This window comes from Numida meleagris, chromosome 3, assembly GCF_002078875.1.
Source record: "Numida meleagris isolate 19003 breed g44 Domestic line chromosome 3, NumMel1.0, whole genome shotgun sequence".
Lineage (NCBI taxonomy): Eukaryota > Metazoa > Chordata > Aves > Galliformes > Numididae > Numida > Numida meleagris.
Window position 1 is genome coordinate 62,371,385 of NC_034411.1, and position 27,647 is coordinate 62,399,031.

Sequence of the window (27,647 nt, forward strand, 5' to 3'; positions counted from 1 at the left end):
TCCTCATTAAAAATACATTGTTTACTTCAGTATTTTTCCAAGTACTCTATCCTTTTAAAATACATTTAATACATATATGTATACATATATGTGTGTGCACACACACGTGTATATATAAACATGTATACACACATATTGATATAGATTTATTTGTGATTTTGTGGTTTCTTCTTACTGCTGATACAAGAGAATCTCTCTGAACGATAACCGTCCATCTGAATGACTGAAAATCTACCTGTAACTGATGCAGGTGTGATGCTTCATGTATCTCCTGATTACCTATTTCACTTATCTTAAATTTAAGCTTCTCTTTATAGCACTTTATAATTCTAATAATACTCTGAAACTTTAATTTTGTGTTTTTAGTTTTATTATAACCAATGCTGACAGGTGTTTTGTATGCCTTTTTTTTTAGCTTGTTTAGTTTTAAGTTGACTAGCCATAGCTGTCTATGATATTTTTTGTTCTGAATAGTTTCATTCAGAAAAAACTTTTCACAAATAAATCAGATATTCTTTCAGCCCAGTTTTCCATTTAATACTCTAAAGGGACCTTAAAATATGAAATAGGAATACAGTAGGATGTATTTTTTCTCTAGAAATCTGTCAGTTTAATCAGAGTAGTGAGTATCCATGCAGACTGATTTTAGAATTCTGTCGTGGTTTTATGATTTTCGGTTATTGGTACTCCACATCATAACATCATGTATTGAATGTACCTGGTTCTCAGAAGAGAAGGACTACTACATTCCCCATGGTACTTTGCTCTTCTGTTACCATTTTCCAGCCGGAGAGAAAAGATAAAAGCTCGCAGTATAAAAACTTGCAGATCACAAGACCTCATCTCTTTTTCCGCTGTCTCTCATCTTGTCAGCACCTCACTCTCCAGCCATCTTATTGTCGGTAGTAGAGTAAGGCCTACCTTGATTTTGGGACATTCTCTCTCTCTGTATTGGATTTATCAGCTTAAATTGTAATTGTATTATGGTGTGTTGTTTTGCATTCCGATATTTTATTTAGTAAATTAGTTTGTTTCTCCTCAGATTGTTGCCTCTGTTCTTTGCTCTCAGGGCCATCTCCTTACCCTTTTCCCCTTTTCCCGGGGCGTGGGCCCGTGGGTCCCCTGTCCCCTTTGTCACGGAACCGGGCCGAACGCCCGTAAACCATTGACAAATTCTTAGAGCTTTAGAACCATTATTTATTTTAACATAAACTAAAGTTTATTAGTTGTTAATTGTACAGTTATGTTTGGCATCTGGGGACATTAGGAGAGCTTCCATTACTTTCAGGAATCTTTAAGTGATTGAAGGATTATTGGCTTCCTTGTTTCCAGCTCCACACGTTTTAGCGGTGGAGTGGGTATCTTTCAGTAGTGACCAGCTTCAAAGATCCATCTTAGAACAGAACATGTCCTTGCTTTTAAATAATGATCTCAGCATTGAATATAGACAACAGAAGTGCTTTGTTTCTTACTTTCAGTTGTCTAGTGTTCATCAACATGATGGTGCAGTTCCTGTTCTGCTTATAATGCCTCTTGACTCAATTTGAATCCTGAATCTAAGTTGCAAGTGGCTGTTTGTGGTATCAGTTTTTTATTACAAGCTTGATCATCCAATGCCTTTATTTGTACGTTTTCAGTAAATCAATAAATAATTCAATCCATCATTAGCTCTGTTCTTATTTATGTATTTTCTAACCCTACCACTCCTCTTCCATGTTTCCTGCCCTCTTCTAATCTAAATCCTCTTTCTTTGGAGGAGAAGCACACCAGTAATGATTTTCTGCTCTGTTTCTTCTACTGAACTGTGATTCTGCACTCGCTCCAATATATTTAATAAGAGAAACCTGAAATCTGATATAATATACATGTTATAAATAGAGGTACAAATGTTTATATATTTGTATAAAAGCACTTAGCACTACAAGGCAAGTTGGGCTGATTTAGGCAAATTTGGGAGAAAGAACAAATTTAAAAAAATTGTGCTTTGGTGCTGAAGGCTATCTAATCTTAAAAATGTCTTTTCTTATCTCTTGTTTCAACTACGGAATTAAGTGTTTTTTACCACTCCCTAGAACTCTTAAGAAATTCTAATATATATATATATGTATTGAAATGCATTTTCAGCCTTCATTAGCTATTGAGTACTCAGTCTTTGTTTTCTAGCACCTAAGTTGACAAGAGTTTTGTTATTTCAGACTGAGTAACACAGATTGCTGCTCTTGGGCAACCATGATGTTGTATTTCCAGTAGTGCTACATCTGTTCTCGTCTCTTGGAAATCCTGGGGAGAAAGAGAAGGAACAAGCAGGAACAAGCAGCTTTCTAAGCAGGAACAAGGCTGGAAAAATAGAACAACTTTTGTGCATAAATGGAAAACAAAAAAAGTTACATTTGTTTTACTTGTTTCTCTTTTCCTCACAGAAGAAAAATTGAATCATCTTTCTGTTTTATAAAAGTGACTTTTGATATCAATACGGATACTGACACAGGCAAATCTATGCTGTTTGAACTCTGCATTAATTAGCTTTGCCTTCCTTATATCTGAACACTCTTTATCAAAAAATTGGCGAACTGTGATCCATATACTTGTTTTCCCTTAATAGTTCTTATAAATCTTGCAGCTTGTGCTGTGTGAAGGCCAGACAGGTGTGAAGCACTTCTAATAGTTTCTAATGCGAATATCATCCAATTAAAAAATGCTTTCTTAATCACAACTGTATTTTAATCATTAGAAAAGTCTCAGCAGTTAAGTCTTTCAAACAATGCAACTACAGATAAAACATCTTTTATTATTGAAAATATGTTGAACTACAGTCAATCTCTGACTTTAGTTATTAGAAAATTCTTTAACAGAATTTTTAAGACTGTAGTTTTTCTACTAACCATATTAAGTCAAATTATAATTTATAATCTATTTGCCTTATTACAACACTTCATTAAAATGTCAGAAGATACAGCTTCTAGCTGGGATATTTCACTAAGAACTGTGCACACAGAGCTTTTCACATATGGAAATAACTACAGCAGTTCTGTTCTGCAGCATGAATTAACAGAGATTGATTGCAATCTGTTTTTATTAACTCAAGGAAGAAAAGCAGTATAGTGATATTAAGAAAATTAATTATAACTTTCTAATCTGGTAATTAACGTGCAACTAGGCATGAGTGCAGTTAGTGAAATTCAGTGATTTGGCAGTCCTGACAAATTATCATCTTTTTTAAGGTGGACTACTGTTTTTTAATCTTTGCTCTTTTTTTTTCCTATTTCTGAATGGTTTTCAAGATTTAGATGTTAGATATGGCCTTTCACTATAATGATGTGACCTGAAGTTCAGAGGTATTCTTTACAACCCCCTTTTATTCTTTTCCAGTGTTGTACTGAAGTTTCTTATGAAGCAGTTGTACAAAACAGTGATTACTGGTAATTGACCTGCATATGTTGAATAATCTTAAAATGCTACTGAGAATTAAATGTACCTTGTAAATTGAGAAGCTTCCAATTAAATAGAGTTCTTAGGATAATCGCTTTCAAAACTAATCAAGTAATATAACGATGTTAATGAAACTCTTATTGACTTAATTGTGACAAATTAATAAACCTAACCAATGCAATTACTTTAATGGTTATATTAGTTTGCATTTTTCATAACTTATCCATAAATGTTTTTCAGAAATACAAAAGGAAAATAGAAATTACGTAGGTGTACTGAATTAGCATGACAAGGTGACTTGAGTGGAGGAGTGTTTGTGACTGACCTTGCTGTCTTTATGAGGCGTGAAGGTCATCATGAATCACTCTGTGCTCTGTGCGTCTTGTCTAGTAAGAAACCAAATGCTACTGAACAAAAATTAGAAATAGGACCTGAACAATGTTATTGATAAGAGAAAATATTCTTAATCAGTCTGGCTGCAGAATCAAGTAATGTAGTCTTGTCAATAATATTTATCTTTAGTTCTGAAGTCCAGGAGGTCTTCCAGAAGCAAATTCAGTCCTATATAAATGCCTTTTTGTAACAATGTGTGTTTTTTCCTCATAATATAGGTATGCAATGTGAAATCTAACACTGAAATATTTTCATTCTGTTTGATAGATTGGCCTTTATTGTCTTTTTCCTTCTTTGTCTTTTTTATGAAAACAAACATTTTTTTTCTTTTTCTTTTGATTGCTGATCAGTCACACATACATGTAACTGAAAGGTGATCCTCTTCTGTGTCCTTCAGTTTCTGCTGTGATGGCCAGTATGATATTCATATTGAGAAAGAAACTATAAAAGATACTCAATTATTCTGTCAGGAGAAATGAGGATTATTAAACAATCTGTATCTGCTGAGTTCCTTCTGGATTTTCTCTATTCCGTTTTGCACTGAGTTGTCGCTAGAAATCCTGTGCACACTCGTACCAGTGGTTTGCCATTATCACATCAGTGTTGTAGGCAGGTGAGACAGACTCAGCTGAGCACACCTCTTGCTGCAATGAGCCTGCCTGTGTTAGAATGATTACCAAGTTCTGTGAAGGCTGAACCTGAACTATTTATTTTTTTAATGATGCCATATAATTTGGAATGACTGTAGTAAGGAGCTAATGCCTGGTGAGTCAGTCTTAAGAATGAGTGTTCCGATGAGAAAGCCTTCCATTAGCATGTTCTGCTCAGACATGTAACTCATCATGGGCTGACTTGTATAAGGGCAGAAGTCATTAGGAACTCATAACTCTTTCTTCTTGTTGAAGAAAGCAAGCAGTCTGACTTTTTACTCCTTAGTCCAGAGGACTGATGAGGAATATCATCTATGCGTTTAGGTTAGGTGGATGCATCTAGCTGAGATACAAATATACTTTATCTCTTGTGTTCTTGCTGTAATCTCACATTAAAAATAGAGCAATTTTGTGTTTACTGCTTTTTGATGAGCTGACCTGCTCACTTTTTTTTGTAGATCGTCACCTGAATCAACCTGACTTAAAGGATATGGTATAACTGAATGTAATTTTTAAAGACGTACCAGAATAATCGGTTTGCTCTATTTTAAACAATCCACTGCCCACCAACAAGCTGTAATAAAACCCTAGAAGTAAATGTAAAAGACACATTAATGCCACTACAGCCGGAAGGTAAAGAAAAAATAAGAGTTATTAGTTGGAGAGCTATTCAGGAGGAAATGAAGAGAAGCTAGTGAGCCAGCTAAGCAGTTTGTTCCAGAAATTTGCCTTCATTGGTTTAAATTTCATGTTAAAATTGCATTTTTATTGTTACACCTCTGACACATCTTTATGAGGAAGTTAATAGGAGAGAGCAATCTTTCTGCAAATTAAATGAAAGGCTACTGTTTCCAGCTGACATCTGTGGAACTGCTGCTTCATTCCTTGCAGTAGTTCTTAGAGAAACAAATGAGCAAGTATTCATTATAATTGAGCTTTAATGGTAGCCATATGCTATATATCTTGTAATGGTGCTAATGTTGTGTGGGTTCTGTGTAATATAAAAAAAAATAGTATGTCTCTTAAAGACCCATTAATGTAAATGTCTTGATTCAGTACTTAGCCTTGGTGGAGCTTGTGCGTTTTAAATGTCTCCCAGTAAGCCACAGTCAGTACAGCAAATCTGACAGTCTTTCTGGTTGACCTTTCAGGTTGTCCATTTCATGTCATATTGCATTCTTTATAGATAATGAAATCTGTTGGGGCAAAGAAGATTCTAAGTGTTTCACTTGGATCTAAATTATTTTCAAATTAATATTTTCTAACAGATATTTCAATGCTCACTCTTTCAGCAATGCTGTTTCACATCATTTCGTAATTTTCTACCGAGGTCATAAGTAAATGATTTTCTCTATTATCTACCTGGAATCAATTTTGTAAATTAATTGAATTTTGCATAACTTTTTTATTATTCGTAATTGTTTTGAAAGCTTTTAGACTTGGCTTTGAAGTCTTAAATCTGGTTTACTAGCATTCAAGGTTTTAATGAGTGGTACAAGTTCACAAGCTTGGTTTTGGGTGAACAGAACTTCTGATAGTGCTTCAAACTTGTTTCTTGTTTTCCTAGACTTAGTGAAGTACTAAACAGTCCAGTTTAGGAAAGACAGACTGGTTCATCTGAATGATGTACCATGTAATTTGCTAATGCTAACCTTAAAAATAAGGACACTCTGTGGTCTTTACTTGTTTCCCTCCTCCTCCTAAAATGCACAGTGATGGGATGCCCTAAGTATTTTACTACTATTTTACTACTATCTTTAAACAAGCTTAATTCATCAAGAATATGTAGTTTAGCTCTCTATTCCTTTATTTCATGATTTTTGAGAGGTTTCAGGAATTAAATAATCCCAGGAACTAAGGCAGAATTCGTGTAATTAATTTGTATGTTCTAAAGGTAAGCACCCAAGCTACACCTGAGTTTTTCCAGATGAATGTTTGTCTAGCCATTTCTTCAAGATCTCCAACATGGAGATTCCATGCTTTTTCATGGAAGCTTGTATCAGTGCTTCTGTCTTCAGTACTGGGAGTTTGGGAAGTTTGTTTTTTCCTGGTGTCTGTCCTGGAATTTCAGTACTTTACTATTTCAGTGGAAGATTTCTCCCCTTTTATTGTGTTGGAAGAAAACTCTTGTCACATCAAATCTATTGCCTGTTAATAAGAACATCCCCAGTGTAGTGCTTTCTTTGTTCCTAATCATTCTTGTTCTTCTCTAAGCTTTTTAAAATTTGTCCCCATTTTTCTTTAAGTGTTGTTGGTGTTCAGTATTGAACATATCTCAAGAAAGACCTTTCCCTCAGTGAATAAAACTTGTCCTTTAGAACTTTCATTCCTGAGGTCATATTTAAGCCACATCCTCTGCCCCATGACATGGCTTGTTTGCATTTCCACTTAGCATCCTGCTCATTTCTAAAACCTCCTTCTCCATTCCTGCTTCTCCAAATTTTGGGGAATGCAGCAAATTCCTCAGTAGTTTTGTGAATTTTCCAGGTTTCTTTTTCATAAACATTTTTTAGTCAGCAAAATACTTGTCTTCTCAGAGCAACTGGTGATTCAGCCTTCTGGTATAGGCTAGATTTATTTCCCCTACTCAAGAACAACTCAAGAAAAAGAAAAATGTTAGACAAAATCCTGGCATCAACATCAATTTCTATAAATTTTGTGTTGTGCTGTACCACATCGGTATCTGATCCTTTTTGTTTCGTTATCTCTTGAGCCTCTTGAAGCAAGCAACCACTTTATTTTCACCTCTCCTTCTTTTGTAACTCTTTTGTATGAGCCTGATTGGTTTGTCATTCATCAATCATGTATTGACTAAACATGCCTTACCTACTTCAGAGTATTAGAAAAGAGCTGCAGAGAGATCAGCTGTAGCATAGGTCGTTCTTTGTACTTGCCTATTCCAGGGTAGAGGAGAGGTTGGCCTTTTATATTCCCCTAATTCACCCACACATCAAAGACAACTCAGGCTCTGTTTCTGGCCCTTGAAGATGCCCTTTGTAATTCTGCCAACTGGAAAGAGACAAAAGTGAGAGCAGGGAGCCAGCTCCACTTTTTGTGTTTACTCTGATCATCTGGGCAAGGTGTTGCTCTCATACTCCCCAAATTATAATACAATAAGAGTTAAGAAATTAATCATTTTGATAGATGAGACAGAGTTTATTTTAAGTCACTCTTAAGGGATGTAAAATAGTTGCTTTTGATGGTTTATGAGTTCAGAGATACCCTGTTACACAAGAAACAATTTTGCACTTTTCCAAAATAGTTATTTAGTCTGACATTATCTTTCAGAAGTGTCACAAACACTCATCAGTATGCCATGTCTTTACAGAATCTATTCCATTTCTGCTAAGGTCTTCATTTCAGTTTGAAGAATAAGTGTGGTGCATATTTCTGCACTGAAGCCATTCAAACAGTGAGAGATAACAAACAGAATTTCAAACCTTTTACCAAATGTTTTGCTAGAGTTAGGACAGAAAGCTGATTTTCTTAAATGCTCTATAAAACTGTAGCAACTTTTTCAATGTGTAATAAAATTGTGTGCTGCTACAAGAACAAAAAGTACACATACTGCTCCAGCAGAACTCCAGAAATCTGTTTTCTATGCCTTCGATTGTTCTGTCATTTTAAATGGTAATCTTTTCATGCTCATTCCATTTCATCCTTTGTTATTTTCATTGTAATGATTAAAATCCCATTACTTTTAAGAAAAGCTGATTTCACTACTTAATACCAACTCCTTTGTTATCAAACAATCTCATTTATGAAATCCTCCAAGAAATAACTTAAGTGTGATCATGACTATTAACACATGGACTGTTGTTATTTTCTTTAAGCATTACTCTTTGAAGAAATGTTTGGTGCTTCCAATTCTTCTGCTCTGCCAACGTAGCATATATCTTTCAGCCTTTTTCAGCTCAAATGAGTTATGTGGTAATTTAATAGAGAACTCCTTCCCTTCTTCAGGATATTCACTACGTTAAAGTACCATTGTATCTTAATATAAAACATGTATTACTGCAAAAAGATTAAGAAACAAAATCAATTTTTCTTTAAAAATTGCAAGCCTTGACTAATCTGACTTTATTTAGTATTCAAGGTAGTGTTTGTCTTTTTTATTTTATTTTTATTCTCCTTGTGGTATAATCAAATTGTCCTGGATCATAGTTTCTGGTGCATGTCTGAGAATTAAGCTGTATGTGCTGTGCTTAGCTATCTCAGAGCTATTTATAAGAAACTCATCAGTTTCTTATAAATAGCTCATCTGTAAGATGAACAGCAGCTGTGTAAAAATATTTGTTGCTTTATAAGTAGCGTGAAGGGAAAATTTTGGGTTTGGTGCAATACAACTGAATAGTAATGGTAATGCCAACGGTTTACGGGCGTTTGGCCCGGTTCCATGACGAATGGGATGGGGGACCCACAGACCCATGCCCCGGGAAAGGGAAAAGGGAAAAAGGGTAGGGAGATGGGCCTGAGAGCAAAACACCGGCAAAAATCTGAGGAGAAACAAACTAATTTACTAAATAAAATATCGGAATGCAAAACAACACACTATAATACAATATAATTACAATTTAAGCTGATAAATCCAATACAGAGAGAGAGAATGTCCAAAGTCAAGGTAGCCTTACTCTACTACCGACGATAAGACAGCTGGGGAGCAAGGTGCTGCCAGGACGAGAGACGGGCAGAAAAAGAAGGGACGAGGTCTCGTGATCTGCAAGTTTTTATCTTTTCCCTCTGGCCGGAAATGGTAACAGAGGAGCAAAGTACCGTGGGGAATGTAGTAGTCCTTCTCTTCTGAGAACCAGGTACATACACTACGTGATGTTATGATGCGGAATTCCAACAACGGAAAATCACAAAACCATGACACAGAGGTAATAGAGTAATGGTAGTAGTGGTAATACAGACTCTACCAGAGGAAAAGCTCTAATGGGGTGCCTTCTTTCCTAAGAGAAAAATCAGTTACATACTAGATTATGTGTTTTTACATCTGATACTTGATAGTAGGACATATTCCTGTTTACTCATATGTTAGTTAACAGATTTGACTGCATTTTAGCCCTTGTTTGGTTTGTTCTTAATGAGAGACTTTATTCATTTACAAAAATGTGATCAATTTAAATTGTATTTAATGAAACAATATTGCATCACGTTTGGGGCACAAGCATGACATTCAAAATCAGAAAATGATAAATAATAACAATTTATTTAACGAGACTAGTTATATGCTTGAAACTAATATCATTTTAGAAAAACAGAAATAGTTTCTTATCATGAAATTGACTGAATTATACTGAATAATGTGTCTTGTGTAAAGTGGGGTAAAAGAAGTCTGTAAATTGTGTTTAACTGATGACTTGTTTTCTATATAGTGATTGATTTTAGTCTGGATTCTCAAATAGGTTGAAGGATAAAACTGTGCATAAACTATGACATAAACTGTGTTGGGAAGAGGATCTAGAAGAGTCAGTTTGTTTCTTTGTATTGCTGATTTCCAGTAAAAGAACCAGTTCCCAAATCTGAATGTTGTGAGTTGGAAGGATTTATATAATGATACTGGCATTTCAGTCAGGCTGCATGAATTCTCAGTGCTAAATTCATATTTGTTCCTATTTACTACTCCTATTTAACTATAATATTTACTGGATTTTTTTACCCAGTCAGTCTGAAATGCCTTCTGGTTACTTCCAAAGACTGTGCTTAGTCTACACCGCGTTTTTACCTCAGTTTCTTCCCTAATAGGATACGTAATTTCCATAGTTAATGCTGCTATTGAAATGCATTTTGTCCTCTCCATCTCAACTCTCACTTTCTACTCGCTGCATATTTGTACTACCTGTCATCTCCACTATTATTTTAATGTCAGTTACAGGATTTTAATGCTTGATCATTATTGAAGCCACCAGGAGCTTTTCTGTTTGCTGTGAGTAAGGATCAAGCTCTTAGACACTGGCACTAAGAAAGCCAAACATTTATCTGATCCCAGAATAAATGGATTTATGTGACACAGCAGTGTGTGGGTAAGGAGAAAGAAGATTGAAGCAGACTGGAAGAAAGGGACATTTATACTTTTCTTAAAGCATTTGTCAAAACAGATTACATCGTAACAACACTAGTCTGAAAAAGACTACTTCAATTTTTTTTATCCAGACAAGCTGTCCCTCTCAATGAGCCAGATTTCTGTTTCCGTAGCTTTTCATACTGCTGCTAAGAATCTGTGAAAGCGGACACTGAAGGGTGAGGTATTCCTCAGTAATAGTGGTGACTCTGTGTTATACGTCTTTAGACTGATAGATATACATCTGTAAGTGCATATGCAAGTGTAATCTATGGCATTTGTAAGCTAATGTTATCATTGTATGAACGTCACAGCTGCAAGTCTTGCAACAAGCTGTCCGATATCTGAAACTACTGCAGCTATATTAAAAGGAGGAATATCTGATTGTCAGTCAGAATGTGGAGGGGGTAGAGGGAAGGGCAGAAATTTGTAGCAAATCCTCAGCAGAAAAAAAAAAAAAAAAAAAAAAAAAAAGCTTAGCCTGGACTTTGAATGTTGGTAAAGTGGTATAAAACTGGAAGCAGAGTTTTATAGAGATGTACTGAGCAGTGTAAGTTAAGAGTGCTGATTGCCATGGCAATGGTGGGTTAAGGCAGAGAGCACTCTTATGTTGAATGAAATGTGAAGGTCTGATCTAGGTTTAAGACTTGGACAAAATTAATTTGTCTTCAGTATTAAAAGGTAAGGCACAGAGGAAGAGAGCATACATAAATAATGTTTGTCAGGGACTCTTCCAAAATTCTTTGTCTTAGAATCATAGAATCATAGAATTAGCTAGGTTGGAAAAGACCTACAAGATCATCCAGTCCAACCATCCATGGTCTCACAACATCTAAACATTTCTTGAACACCTCCAGGGACGGTGACTCAACCACCTCCCTGGGCAGCCCATTCCAGCGCCTAACCACTCTTTCAGAAAAGTAGTACTTCCTAACGTCCAGCCTAAGTCTCCCCTGGTGCAACTTGAGGCCATTCCCCCTCATCCTGTCACTAGTTACAAGAGAGAAGAGGCCAACCCCCAGCTCACTACAACCTCCCTTCAGGTAGTTATAGAGAGCGACAAGGTCACCTCCTCTTCTCCAGACTGAACAATCCCAGCTCCCTCAGCCGCTCCTCATAAGGCCTGTGCTCCAGACCCCTCACCGGCTTCGTCGCCCTCCTCTGAACACACTCCAGGGCCTCAATGTCTTTCTTGCAGTGAGAGGCCCACAACTGGACACAGTACTCGAGTTGTGGCCTCACCAGTGCTGAGTACAGAGGGACAATTACTTCCCTACTCCTACTGGCAACACTATTTCTGATCCAAGCCAGGATGCCATTGGCCCTCTTGGCCCCCCTGGCACACTGCTGGCTCATGCTCAGCCGAGCATTGACCGATACCCCCAGGTCTGTTTCTTCCACACAATCTTCCAGCCACTCTGCCCTAAGCCTGTAGCATTGCCTGGGGTTGTTGTGGCCAAAGTGCAGGACCTGGCACTTGGTCTTGTTGAACCTCATCCCATTGGCTTCAGCCCAGAGATCCAGCCTGTCCAGATCTCTCTGTAGGGCCTTGCTACCCCCAGGCAGATCGACACTTCCTACTAGCTTGATGTTGTCTGCAAACTTACTGAGGGTGCTCTCAATGCCCTCATCCAGGTCATCAATCAAGATATTGAAGAAGACAGGCCCCAGCACCGACCCCTGGGGAACACCTCTCTTTCACCCCCTTCCCCAGTGAAAGCACCATAAAATGCATTTTCAATTAACTTCTCAGAGCCAGGTTTTGGAGTTTTTCTTGGGGAATGGGGGATTTGTGTTTGTTTGGGTTTGGGAGGGGGGATTGACTGCCACTAACAGTGAATTATCCAAGTTGCAGTAGGGAATTGTATTCTAACACCTTCTTATTGCACTGATATCAGAACTCTAGACTTCTATTCATGACTTTTCATTTCCTGTTATTTTCACTTTTCTTCAGGGACTTGATTAAAACTTCTCTGTGCTAGTTATTTATTATCCCCGTCCCTCATTTTCTGTGTTGTATTCCCTCTTATTATTTTAGCTCCTGGAAATTGATTAATTAAACCTTTAGTGCATAAGGTAATAAGAAACATGAATTGTTTAGTTTATTCAGTGGTGTATTGTCGAACATATTTAGATCTGTGCTGCACTCAAATAGATAACTTTAATCAGAAATGATTACATTAGCAAGTACAGTTTTAGATGGTGACACTGAAAATTACCTTTAAGCACATGCCATGTCTAATAGTGATATTTGAAATTTCACATGGCCAGGCGACGAGTTATCTCTCCCTGTCTCAACCTCTCCTTCACGTGAGTGCATACACAAGCTCACTGTCTGTAAACTCCATTATTTTACTTCATCATCCCAGTTCCACAAGCTTTGATTCCCCTTTAGAGTAGCAGTAATGTGGTAAGTGTCATAGGGCAGATAGTCATAAGGAAAGGGTTGTAAAAACTTTGACAGTAAAGGCCTAAAGAAATGCAGTGTATTTCCTCTGAGAAATGCTGCAGGGGTCTGATATAAACAAAGCAGATGAGTACTTGGAATGAATGGTCTGGTGAGGTTATTTTAAATGTCAGTAGGCACAGTATCGCTAGATCCAAATGTTCAGAATCCATGTATCAGATCACAAACATAGTACCCAACAGTGTCTGGTGGTTTTCAGAGCCCAAGGAGGGAGTGCTCTATTTTTCACTCTCAGCAGTTGTCAGACCTCAATGCATACAGTGAAGCATGATCTTCCCACAGGCAATTTCACTGGCCTCTGCTTATTCCCTGCTGCTCCCTGGAGCCAGATGAGGCTGTTTCTTCTTCATCTTGGTTCTCTTCGCATTTTGGTCCCCACCTGCCTCTTGGCTCCTCCTGCTTCCTGTGCTGCTGTTTCCATTCACCTTGATGTCCACTCACTTCACTATTCCCCAGCTGCCATCATGACTCTGTTCTTAGGATGAACAAGAATTTTTCACCATGGGGCTTGGTCCTGTTGTCATGAGATTAAATTTTATGGTGGTAATGAACAGGTTTTTTTTTGGTTTTTTTTTTACTTCACTTAGAGGTGTGTCACAGCCCATGTCTTGGATGTGCACACTCTTCCAACACCTCCACTGAGACAGTCCTTCTCAGAGGTAGGAACCCACCCTGAAGGAGCCCACAGCACAGGCTGTGGGCTCACCTCATCCACCTTCTGGTTCTTTCCTACTTTTCTGTTAACAGTGCTCCTCAGTCTCTCTGGCTGTTGTGACCAGTTTACAGAGAGATCAGCAGTGCAACAGTCACCTTGAGGGAGATGAGCCCACTTGAAATACGATGCGTGATTGTTTAGCAGCTTGACTTTTTACCTGCAAGTATTGTAAGGAAATAATTACAATTTCAGGAGAGCTTTAAGTGTTGCTGGGTAGGTTTCTCAACAAAAGGGAAAGGCAAAATGTTGAGAGGAAAGAGAGCTTTTGTCCTTGGAAAATTTTACCACTCTGACAGTGTAAGTAATGTGTCTAGGAGCCTGTTAATTCTCAAGAATCATAAAACTGTTCTGACCAGTCCCATCTTCCTAAAACTGAAAGAGGAAGTGAGGGGACTGTTTCCTTTTCTCTTGCCCTTTTACAGACAAGTGTCTCTATTAGGTCTGTGGAGGTGATGGAGTGTGCCACTTATATCGACTTTGAAAGACCCAATGGACCTCATGGAGAAAAGCAGGGTTCTTGTTTTCAGAGTTGTTCTGTTAGCATCTCTTCAGAGTTGTCCTGGTCATTTCTTGCATGATGAACGGTCAGACACAGTACATGACATTTCCTACCCTCGTTCTCAGCCTTCAGCTAGATGATGATGAACACGTGCCTCCTTTACAAATGGATATATCTCCTGCACTGACAGAACGGAGTTGTCAGGAGATCAGCATACATTAGTGCTGACACTGTGTATGACTAGGCAAACAGAGAAAATTAATGTTCTCAAACTAATAGCTCCTGGGCCAATAACTCTTCATTATCTCACTTGTTACAGTATACAAACCATTTGTGTTCTGCCTGACATTTCAGCATAGAAATGTTTCTGTCCCCTGTAGTACTCTAACACTGAGTAACCACTTTTGTTGCTAGACTACACAGTGCAGTTGCTGATGGCACTAATTCACTGTCTGCCTCCTCCTGCTAAGTCAGCATCCCTAGAAATCACCTCGCCAGGTAATTGCTGGCAGTTATTGGTCTTTGGAGAGGGCAGCTCAGCTGAGCAGGAAGCAACCAGCTGGGCAATGATTAGGCAGGGGCAATGGTTATTCATTCATCATCACAGCTGAGAAACTAACCAGCTGTTAGCACTTGCCTGAAAGATTCTCCTAGCACTAAGGAATAAAACAGACATCAAAAAATGCTGTGTAGGTTAGCTACCTAATTTTAGTTTCTTTCTGTGTTGTCTCCAACTGTTGAGGTGTTGTGTGAGAGATGCTTAATCTGGTTGTCATAATTTTCCTTTCTCAGAAAAAAGAGATGCTGTGGACAACGCAGGACTCCAGCAGCTTTATCTGCCTGGCTTGATGCTGCTTGGAGAGAGATAGGGACCATGCAGGAGTGCAAAAAGTTAACTGCAATATATTGAAAGTTGACTGCGAGGTCTTTCGTGCTTGCTGCTGGTGCTAGAAACACAGAGCTACAGGGCTAGCCTGGTCACAGGTTCTCCATTTGATTTTGCAGGCAAGGTGCTGTTCCTTGCCACTGGATTTGGGGTGAAAGCTCAGTACCAGTGGCTTGGACAAGCCTGGGATTTCATTGTTCCTATCTTTCTTCCATGAGATAGGAGCACAACTCACTCATTCTATGGAGAAAACAGAAAGTTATTAAATATCTTTGAGGTGTTAGCAAATAAATCATCAATTTCACTGTCTGTGAAGGCAGGCCCTTACACCAAGATGCCATATGTTGTACCCTCTGGGGAGAGAATGTGTGAAGGAAATAGATTAATAATAGTCTGTGATTTACTCTTTAGCGTTGCCTGTGCACTCCATGATGCATGCTGTTTTTTATTTTACAAAGTATAAGCTTCTAATAAAATATATATTTTTTTTTTGTCGCAGCTTTTTTATACTTATAAGCCCCAGATGAATAGCAATGTCAGTTAGCTACAAGAAAGGAGAAAGCTGTAGCACAGAGGTTTGCAGCAAATCTCTTCTCAAAGGCATCAACAGCAGCTTACCCTATTAATTCCCCAGTTTGAGCTGTGGCATTGGGTATAAACTCTCTCCTGGTGAATTGGTAGCAAGGGATCAGCATTGGCTTCTGGGAAGAGAAGAAGCCGCTCTTCATTAATTTTTATGATATATTGACAAATGCTTCCCTTTGGGGCAAAACAAAAAATCATTCTTATGAAAGCATTTTCGGAGGTGGCAATCCTAAATAATGCATGAAATGTTAGATATTCTATGAAAATAACATCTGAGAATAACATCTTTTTGGCTGCCATAGTGACTCCTTAGCTAGTAGTTCATAGTATGCAGTTCTAGTAGCCATTAAATATTTTATTCCATTATTAACTTATTTTATATTGAGGGATCGTGTTTGTCACAAAGTTTATTTAGAACATATCAAATGTTTGGTTATTAGTCCATTTCTTTGCCCAGTAATGCTGAAAGCAAGTAAGATTTATTTAGCATTTTGACGTAGTTTGTGGCATTTTTGGCTCCACAGCAACTTAATCTTTTAAGTATATATATTTTTAAATGAGAAATAGGTATTGAGCAAGTACATGAGAATCTGACTCTTTACTGACCTCTTTCCATTTGTTCTAAATAGGCTTAGTTTATTTAATTAAATTAAAATATTGGTATGAAAGACTGGTAGCGACAGATAAGAAATAGACTGAAAGCTTTTACAATGTATAAGCATTTTACTAGCAATGCCATAACTAGTCATTATGTAGCTATATTGGCTTTTTTATTAAAGAAAGACATTTCTTTGTACAAAAAAAAAAGAAAAAATCCATACATGGAAATAATGAGCAATTTTGCTGAAATGAAATGTGCCCTTAGAGATTTTTCTCACTGGAGAGAAAATAATAAATTTGACATTTATTACATATATGATAGAAATGTTAGATGTGTTCATAATGCACTGTGTTAACTAAATTACAACATGTGGCACCATCTTTATGGCTTTGACTGGCTGGGTATATGGATATAGAAAATTCATGGACTTTGACTTTTCATGCCAAAACACTTCTTTTCCTTTTAGTTTAATCTGCTCAATAATTATCTTGCAATATTTTTATTAAATGTTAAAGGTGACCAATCTAAAAAAGGACCATTAAAAATAAATTGTGAGCTAGGAAAATCTTATTTTAGAATTAAATTAAAAAAATATAACATTACCAAGCATTAACCTCCAGTGTTACTTTTTTGCTGTTTATATTAATGTGCAGAGAGTTATAAAATTCATCCGATACCTGAGAAGTTAAGTGAAATCTTGGGTAGATACTGGCATCAGTCAAAGGCTAGCTGTAGGTGAGATGAGTCTCTCTGAATTTACTCAGTGCAGAGAAAAACTCCATCTTTAGCTAAATTTCTTCTATGAAGTGATTCTGTTATCTCCCGGAACTGATCATCAAAGGAGCCCTTGAAGAGATTATTTTCTGTGAATGCCCTCCTTGGGTTTGTATGCTCTCCCATTTCCATGTTATCAGTTATGGTTTGTTCCTTGGTTGATATACAGTGTCAATAGGCTAAATTATACAAGATTTGGATATGAGCCATGCAGCTGAACCTCATGTTGTTATAATTTTAAAGCTGAAACTTGGAAAAGTGATCATACTATGCTTGCAAAATAATCTGAGGAGTTTCTACTAAATACCTGTATAACCAAATGGCAATTCAGGCTTCCTCTGGGGGGGGGAAATGAGGGATGATGTTTTCCTTCCCAGAGCGGCTAATAATTTTACTTCATTTCTACTTTTAAGATGCACGCTCTCAGGGACTGAGCCTCTAGGAAAAGCATGAAGTATCTCCTAAAGGAACTGGGAGGGGAAGAAGGATAAAAAATATGCAAAAAGCTGTAGGAAAGTTTGTGTGACTTCTCCATCATCTTTTCCCTCTTTTTTACCTCCATCTGGAAAGGTCCCTCTATATCATGGATATCAGTGGGTGGCTGATGGAGTGGAGTGAGGAATGTGAACCAGGGGCTGCAGGCCAGGCTAGACGATGTACTGCTCATACAGGTTCCTCATAAGAGAGGATTGTTGTCCAGACATATTCCCTTAGCACTTTGGGAATTACCACACAACTCATTTTCTCCAAGCTGAATCTCATGACTCTGGTGAATTTAAATGGACTGTTCTTAGTGCTACATTCTGATTTTTCTGTCATAGCATTTTGTATTTCCACCCACCATCGGGGAGTGGCCTCAAGTTGCAGCAGGGGAGATTCAGATTGGAAGTTAGGAAACATTTCTTCTCTGAAAGAGTGGTCAGGTGCTGAAATGGGCTGCCCAGGACGTGGTTGAGTCTCCATCCCTGGAGGTGTTCAAGAAACATTTAGATGTTGTACTAAGGGTCATGGTTAGTGGTGGTAGGTGGGTGGTTGGACTAGGTGATGTTGGAGGTCTTTCCCAACCTTGGTGATTCTATGATTCTATGGCTTTGCAAAAGACCTGAGCACTGGATTTTTTTTGTCTCATGCATGAGCAGAAATCAGCATTTTAGTATGGCCAGTTATTAAGATTTACTGAAGTAAGATTTACCATGTATTTACCTCATGTTATTCTTCAGGACACATAGCGTCATTTGCCTGTGCTTTGTAAATGTACTCACTCCTTATAGTTCTTGACACAGAAGTATTTTTCCATTCCAGCGTTTTACTTCCTCACTAATTTCTTTGTTGCTTAAGATCTTTTTTGTTTTAAAATTATATGATATCTTGGAAACTCCTAGAGAGATTAAAAACACAAAAAAAAAAAGAAAAACAAAAAACCCACACAAGAGCACCCTCTTCTGTTTCCTTTTTTTTATAAGCTTAGAGTCCATTAAACATAAAAAAAAAGTCTAATTTCCCAGGTTAAAAAGCATCAGAGAGTATGAGATCTCTCACATTCTGTATGCTGAGCGCTTTGTTGATCTGGTAATATTTCTTCAGGAACTGACTATCTGCATAGCTGTGTGTTCTTGAATATCACCTTAAAGTAGGCATAAATTTAAGTGGAGCCAGAAGCAATATTGTGGCTATTACGTTTGCATGCACACTTATCTGCTTTGTTACTCCCAAAGATGAAATACATGAAAAAATATTTGACATCCAAACTGAGGGATGCATGAAAAATAGTTGAAGGCTCTTGGCTTGAATCCTTAGATTCTACCACTTGTTGAAAAAAGCTTGACAGTTTTGACTTAGAACACCCATCTGAGAACCCATCTTAGAACCCATCTTAGAACACCCAGCCATTCTGGCAAATTTTCCAGAAATATATTTATACTTTTTTTCTAATCAGCTGTCCCAAATGAAGTCAATAAAAGATACACTAAAAATTACATAGATGCAACACAGACATTTCTACTTGTATTTCGCTAAAAGTAAACAAGTAAGCTTTGTCTCTCAAGCCATCTTAAGCAAGAGAATCGTTCACTGATGATAAAGCTTGCAGTGATGCTCAAGTAAACATTGCTGCATGCAGAAAGCCTCTTGATAGCTATGTTTGGAAAGTTGTCTGATTAACAAAACACAGTACATCAAAATGTTCTGACAGAATGTGTTGATATCAGCAGAAGTCCTGGTGGAGCACAAGTAGGAACTTAATATGTTTTCTGCCAAATTTCGTTGATGCATTGCTGCAGGAACAACTTAATGTTTCCACTTTGAGATTTACTGAAGAGTTTAATAGAAAAACGATGGGCTTTTGCAAGTTGCAACACAATACAGCAACTTTTCAAAACCTTGGAATAGTTCACTTTGTTCTGGTCAGCTCTGTTTACCAGTAATGTGTTATGTCACCTATTTCAGTCTGGGTAATCTGGGAGAAAGCTAAAATGTTTTCTTCCAGAAGTCAGCATTGAGGATTGTGGACCAGTATGGCCCAGAGAAGGTGTCTGTTTCTCAGGTGAATGACTGGTCTGGAGATTTCAGCTCTTCAGTCTGCAGATAAATATTTCCAGATTCTATCTGCAGTACTCACCTTAATCTTATTTTTTATTATATCTGATGGTTTTTTGACATCATTTGGAAAGCTTTTCACCCACAGTTGTTTGAAGCACAGAGAGCTTGCAAACCAAGTGGGTTTGTTTTCTTCACTTTTGTTTTCATCCAATGTAAAAAGCACTCTATCCTTTTTAAGATTGCTCTTAAAATGTGGTGTTCAGATCCCCAAAACCTGGTGTTCTGGATTGTGTGCATCTTTGCAGAGCCCTGACTTGATTATCTCATTGATTTTCTCTGCAATTATTAGGATTAGAAACATTTTTCTCCTTTGGAGTTCTGGGCAATCATCTACGTCAAAGGACCTCCGTGTGTCCCAGTCCTTGTATCTTTATGATAAGGCAGGAGAGCTTCACCTGATCCCTTCCCTTTTGCTCAGCCAAGTTCTCTCTCCACTCAGCACTCAAGTAAGCTCAGTCACTTCAGTGTTCTTTGCGGTCTGGGAAAAAAAGAAAATGTGCAGCATCCCTATGGGGAAATATTTGGCAGATGCTATGGTACTTCAGAAGTGGGAGAATGTAAGTTTGTCTGTCAGGAGGTAATATTCTGAGTTTATTTTTGATGGCACTTCAGTGAGCTTCAAAGCTGCCTTCAGCTCAAGGCCAGGCTGCCAAAGGTGTTGCAAGGTTTAAAGCCATGGCATTTAAGCAGAACACAAGCATGTTATTTATTCATCATCTTTATTCTGCTTTTAAAGTTTAATGATTTGGGATTATTTTCATCATTTGAATAACGGTTTATCTCAGGAAGAGTGCTCAGTTTTCATGGTTGTGTATGTGCTAACTGATGACTCTAGTGACTGCTCATGTGCCAAAGTAAAGTTAAATTATACGTGTGTGTATGTCTGTAATGTCGTTTACTACTTGAAAATGAGGAGACTTAACACTTAATAAGTGTGTTTGTAACTAACATTTGTGCTGACATTTTTCGTATCTTTTCTCTAGTTTGGGGAGGAGGAATCTGAATACTGCTGCTGGAGATTTTCAAGGGGAAAAAAACTTCTCTTTTTAATGAAACTTTAACAGCCCTTTTCTTCTGAATTTCAATCAGCATTAGTTTGTATTGGGGATTTAGCAATAAATGTGCTTTTATCTACTCTCAGTACAAATCCCAAGATTAATTTTACTGTGAAATGTCTTTATGTCTTAATTAAAACTGACAGTACTCATCCTCCTAAAATTGTCCCGATAGCCAGTGTCTACTCCAGTTAAATTCTTTGGTGTTAAGAAAGATATACCGCATATACTTTAAAGGTAGGGCTTGTGATGTATACATGCAGTAATTTACGTCTGTCCTTCAACTTGCACTGTAGAAAGATGACAACAATTAGAACTGCAGCTTGTGATAAGTGCAGGGAAAACAGGTGAAGTCTGAGAAGATTTTCATTGCAATTTATTTAATTGATGTAATACTGTGAAACACTGATACAGTGACATGCACTGGAGTTATTTGTAAGCTAGAAGACTGGATTACTGTGAGAAGTGATCTTACAGACCTAAACAGAGCTGGACTGAAGTAATTTGAGGTCCTATTGTAAATTCATGGAAGGCTACTGAAAGCATGCTTTCCCACACAGATGTTAAATACATTTTAAATTCATTGTTTTCTTTTATTAACAGTTTATCTATTACACCTATTTTGTTAGCATTGCATAAGATACTCATGTTTTCTGTTTCTTTTCTACCCCTTTCCCTTGAATAGTGGAATCGGTCGAAATTGGCCCTGGGCATCTGGTGGCAGCAGCATTTTGGCAGAATTTGGGACTTTGCATCTGGAATTCGTACACTTGAGCCACCTGTCTGGGAACCCTGTGTTTGCTGAAAAGGTTAGTCTATTCCTTAAAAGTTATGTTCTAAAAGATAAATCACATTTTAGGAGTCTAATATCTCTGGGAAAATATTTGGTTTTTCAGATTTGGATTTTTCCATTTGGATTTTTGGGGCAGGCAGGGGCAAGAAGTATCCAGAAGTAAACTTAGTGGATAAATTAATTATCTTGTGACATTTGTGGTAATTGATGTTTAACATTTCTTCTGTTAAGAGGCAACTAAAGGGTGATGAAAGTGTGTGTGTGTGTGTTAAAAATTCTAGCCTATGCTTCTTTTCAAAGTGGAATCATGCTATAGCTGCAAGAAGCAGGAAATATGTTTATGTAAGCTGCTCTTAAAACCCTTTAGAGACTGGGATTTCACAGCACGCCAAGACAAGCTGTTCAAGGTCTGGTACACTTGATAAAGAAGAAAAAACACTGGAATAAGTTTTGCATGGAAGTGTTCATATAACTATTCATTAAGTTGAGAACTCTTTGCAGTCTGCATTTATACATTGACTGTTAGCAAAGCTGCATCAAGATGCAGAAGGCAATTTGTATAACACAGTAGAAATCCTTCTAGGGCTGTAAGCTAATTTATCATTTGCCTTAGCAGCTAGTTCAGTTGATCCCTGAACTTTAAGGACATTAAAATAAAGCTATCAGTACAGTTATGTTACTACTTCTGGTGTATGGTTATCACGATTGCCTTTCTCCCAGGTTGTCATCTTTGAATTTTTTGTGAAAGTTAAATTTCAGTCTAAATTATTTCATTTGCTCTGCAATGAATTGTGCTACTGGATGGCCCCAGCTGCAGAGCATCTGAACTGTCGTTTCTCCAGGCCACTCATTTGTGACAAGCTCCTGAATTGTTCTGGTGGAGAGCTCAGGGCTGGATCAGTTTCTTGTGGGCAATTTGGTTCTAAGAACCTCAGTTCCAGCAGTGTTCTTTCCAGGCAAAATTGCCGTACAGTTCACTTCTTCAACTAGACTAGGTGATGAGCTTAGTATTTAATACCATTTCTGATCAGGGAGTACGGAGAATATAATGCTGAAGTAGCTGAGCTTAGTTTAGGCAGCTAGCTTCCATGAATTTCAGTACACTATGGAAGGGCAAATATTCTAAGTGGTAAGAACTTAACTTTGAAGATTTCTTCTGTTGTGTTTCATTACTAACGGTGAAGAAATTCCGGAGGTTTTTGAAGCTTATTTACATGATGATGTCAGCTTAGAGGATCTTTTTTTAATAATAATGTGATCACACAGAGATATTCAGACACTGTGTGTATGTTGAAGTATTTGTACTTTGAGATTTTTGTACTGATGCTGTTTTATGTTGGGGAAAAATGCATTAGTGCTCAGTATTCTGTACCCTTCCAATAGGTAATGAACATTCGAAAAGTTCTAAGTCGACTGGATAAACCAGAAGGCCTTTACCCCAACTATTTGAATCCCAGCAGCGGCCAGTGGGGCCAGCGTAAGTAGATCAGTTCTTCAGAACTATGAGCTGTCAGAATGCTGTCTGCCATTGTTAATTTCTTTCAGTCGCTGTTATATGTTTTATTGTATCTGAGTTCTTATACAATGCAAAAGAAACCGTCTTTAAAAATAATATTCCTACTTTCTGTATTTTAGTGTACTTTTATTTGAGCTTTCAATGTGGCTTACGGAAGTGGGGAAACATCTGAATACATAGTTTTGAAAAGGAATTCGTAGACTAGAAGATTCTTTTATTAAAATGTCTAAAGTGTTTTCTAAAGTCACTGTTTAAGGAAACATTAGCAGCTCATCTGAATCAAATTCCATGCTTTTAGACTGGTGTGGCTCTACAGGAGATTAAAAAAAAACCTTTTTGCAGTTAATATCAGCTGTGATTTCTGTTGAAGTTTAATGCCAACAAATAAGGAAGCAAACTAGACAGAATGGTCATGGAAATTCTTGGATACAGTAGTTTGTTTTGCCACAGGACTGTGGCAGCTCAGTGTGTATAACCAGCTGGCGTGTTTGTACTGACTCTCTGAGGTCTGTGCTTGCTTGTTGCCCATGCTGGTTTAACATGACTTTGTAAAAGGATAACACTTTCATTTGGACGTGTTGATTCTAAAGCAGTAAGCACTGAGTTTGATCAGAAGACCACCTCAATGCCTGTGACCCTGTGTTCAACCAACTTCAATTCCTCCTTGGCTTCAGTCAACCACAGAAACTCAGCTTTTTGGCACTGGACTAGCCAACACCTTCCCTAATTTGCATCCAACTCCCTTATTAGTGCAATAAGGGTATGAGGGTATTGAGAGCCCAAAGGAGTATGACTGAACTGTGGCATCTTGGGTATGGCGTTAAGCTTAGTTCTGAGATCATGCAGTAATTCTTTTGGTGAGCTGGATGAGAGGGGATCTTTCTAGCGCTGCCACCATTAGTGGCTCTGCCTTATTTGCTTTATAGTAGTCAAATACTGATGCTGCCTCTTGGCCTTTCACATTGCCCCATTTTTAATGTAATTATGTCTTATGTGCTCCTCTTTTACATTGAATGCCAGTTTCTGTTGGTACACACAGTAACAATTACAGTTTATACCACCTTTGTTTTCCAATAGCTTGTAGTATTGACATAGAAATTAGCTTCCAGCATGTGAAAATGATGAACACAAATGTTGATGCAGGTCAGTCCCTAGCATGCTGAAACAGCAAAAGCAAATTTGATCTTTGCTTGTTGCATCTCTTCCAGTTCTCTTTCAATTGCCTCTGTTTGCAGACATTGATTTTTTTTTTCCATAGTAGACCATCAGAATATAAGACATGAGAGATATTTTATTTGAGACTGCTTTTCTAGTCTGTTTTCAGTTGATTATAACTGGAAAAGAAAGACTAGACCCGTAATTGGTACAAGACAGAAACATTTCCTCTCAAACGTCAAGTGGCAGGGGGGGAGTAGTTTCTGAACATTTCTTCTCTAGCAATGCTGTAACTGTGAAGGGCGCTGCTGGATCACTGCCATTGTTCCTGTAAATTCATTTAGCCCTTGTTATTTTGACAGTAAATTGACAGTGATTTGCTGCAGCACGCGTCAATTGGATTTGTCTACTGCAATAATGTATATAATAACAGGGCTTATTATTGATGAAACTGTGCATGTGCTATTTAGTTTGCAAATGTCAGAGGTTTCTATGGTAATTTATTTAGGAAACTGTAAAGGTCATTTAAATGCTGCTGTTCAAAGATCAGCCCTCCATCATAGAAAATGTTCTCATTTTTTTAGGAAGCCTCTTTTCCTTTTGGATCATGAACATTTAATTAAATAAATGGTGTATTCTTTACAGAAATTTAATATATCTCATTCAAAAGAGGAGCTGAAAAAAGCAGTTTGTAATCCAGATTTGATGGCACAATGTATTTGTTAGGCAAAGGGACAGGATACATTTGGAAAGCTAAATTATTTTTTGTATGTCATGGGCAAGGGGAGAAATAAAAAAAACAATCGTAATAAAGTTTGAATAGAAAAAAGACCTAACAAAATTTGAACAGAACAGAAATCTTATCTTCTGCAGCTGCATGTCTTTGCAGTTCAGTAGGCAAAAAGAATGCATTCCATGAAGAGAAGGTACTAAAGAGTCTCAAAATAAATAAATTCTATGTTCTCTTGAATTCTACCTGAGACATAACTCTGAAGTTAAGATCAGAGAGGTATTGGGAAGCTTGAGGTCTGCACCACTGACTCTCCTGCATCTCACTTTATGAGCCTGGATTACCCTGAACATGTTCTGCTTTTCTCATGACCAGAATTTTGTGATGTGACTCACTGACTTGCAGTGCAATATATGTATTATCCACATCTCCATCCTGGATGTCTTGGATGGAATTATCAAACCCCTTCCCTACAGTAAAACTGACAGTTATAAATGATTAGTCCCAGTAAAACACTTTGAAAAACTCTCACGGAAAACATGATACATGCCAAGTCCCTTAATGTTACCAGGCAGTATCAACTTCAAGAGGAAAACTTGGTGCTCTTTGTTTAATGGAGCTTAAAGAAACACACTTTCTAGCTGTAGTATTTTATACACTTAGGAGATTTATGCTGAAGTCATACAATAGCCCCTTAAAATTTTGCCAGGAATCTTAGAGAGGAAGCTAGAGCGACTTTGTGCTAGCAGCTAAGACCACCAGTAATTCCTGCATGGCTGGTGCAATGATATTGAATGGTTTGACTCGTGTTTGCAGTGCCAAGTCCTAAATCGGTCCAATCATAGCATTTGTAGTTCCACACTGTTTCATGTAGTAAGCATAGGACACAATAAAGCAACGTGAGAGCAATTATCTTCTGTAGATGTGACAGTCTTTTTTTCCTCCAGAACCACTGCTGAGTCCTGACAACCAACTGGATATTGAAAAATATAATAGTATTTTTAAACATAGGGATTGGCATTTTCAAATATCATAAAATAAATAATAAAATAAATAATAAAATAGATCCGCCTCAATAGTAGGGAACTAAAATGTTCGGGCTTTTTTTACAATGTGTCTTAAATGACACATTATTTCATAAACAACAAATAAAAGCAATACCTCCGTGGTAAGGGGGCAAAATATTTCTCAAATTACACAGCATTTTCTACTTTTTGATATTTTTAAGACAAAATAGAAATTGGGTTAATACATTTTTGTATGAGATAGACTATAAACATGACGTAAATGTTAAACATATAAATTCTTGTTTCTTTTCCATGAAATTCTGTGAAAAAGTTAGCAATGAGACGTCTTTAAATGTCTCTACCAGAGTTACAAACTATAATTGTATTTTATTGTCTGTGCTGAAGATGGACTTGCTGTTGAACCTCTTCATTGCCTTTTAGATTACGTCTCCATTGGAGGGCTTGGGGATAGCTTTTATGAATATTTGCTCAAGGCATGGCTGATGTCAGACAAGACAGATGAAGAAGGCAAGAAAATGTATTATGATGCTGTTCAGGTAAATGAGAGATTTAAATCTTCCTTGCCATAATAATCTAATCTCTAATAATCCTAACAATGTGAGAGATTTATGGGTTTGTCACCACAGTGTGCTTTTTTAAAAGGAATTAGTGTTTTTTTTTTTTAAAGACTTCATCAAATATAAATGGTAGAGGAATACGGATACTGAGGGAAGGGAGAGAGTCTTGAAGTATGGCTAATTTTCTTCAACTGAAAAATGGTCATAAAGCATGCAACAAAAATGAATCTAGAAGTAGCTCTCAGGTAGAAGTTCAATATTTCCCTGAATTTTCCCTATATAGACTCTTTTTGTCTTTTTTTTCCCTTATATTCAGAAGTGAATTCCTCTTTTGTGTTACTGCCTCATATTTCAGCCATTACAGTATTTTGACTGTGATCAAAATAGGGATTAGTGTATTATGGTAGATAATATTAACAGAAAAACAAATTTTATTACACAGTGCCTTTTTGTTAAAAGAGGCATACGTCCACCAGTCTCTCTGAAACAGCCAGTTATTCAAATTGGACACAGGAGAAATTTCTCAAGAATCAGAATTGTTGATACTTGTATTTTTTTATGTTTTGTTTTATTTATGATCCTGCTAGCCTGCAATTTGCTTTGTTATTGATGATATTTCCTTTAATATACTGTTTTTGGAGAAATAATGTTTTTTTTGACGCTGGATTGAAACTTGTGAAGCATTACGTTTAAATCCATATTTACAGGCTTCCCTTGCAGTCTGGGCAAATGACCTATTTTCTCTGTTCTTTGCTTTCATATATATAAAAAAGAGGATAATATTACTTATTTTTTTTCCCATCCTTTCATCTGTTTTGACTGTAAGCTCTCTAGGTCTGGGACTTTTATCTCTTATTAACTGTATGTATGTATAGTGCCTCAGCACACAAGGCTTCGAGATGCCAAGTAATATCTGCTTATTCTTTCATACATCTGGAAATGCACAGTCCTCAGAGAAGAGACATAAGTCTCTTTTTACTTCCCACACAGCAGAAAATGGTGGCATTAAAAAATACGGCCCTGACTCACTGGAAGTACTTTTTTCATTAGAGAGAAAAGTCATATGGTGATGATTTGAGGGAGGATGTGATCCCTGCTGGTAGTACATTTGACAACTGAGCATCCTCTGCTATGAAAATCCTGCCTTTAATT

The 27,647-nt window shown here is 37.3% G+C and overlaps 1 protein-coding gene across 1 annotated transcript in view; it reads left to right on the forward strand.

Moving 5' to 3' along the window:
- MAN1A1 (mannosidase alpha class 1A member 1) overlaps positions 1-27,647 on the forward strand; it is a 139,758-nt gene that overhangs the window by 89,054 nt on the left and 23,057 nt on the right. The window contains exons 6-8 of the mRNA XM_021390280.1: positions 21,402-21,525; positions 22,893-22,986; positions 26,359-26,474. Coding sequence (XP_021245955.1) covers positions 21,402-21,525; positions 22,893-22,986; positions 26,359-26,474 — 334 coding nt within the window. The remainder of the gene's footprint in view (positions 1-21,401; positions 21,526-22,892; positions 22,987-26,358; positions 26,475-27,647) is intronic.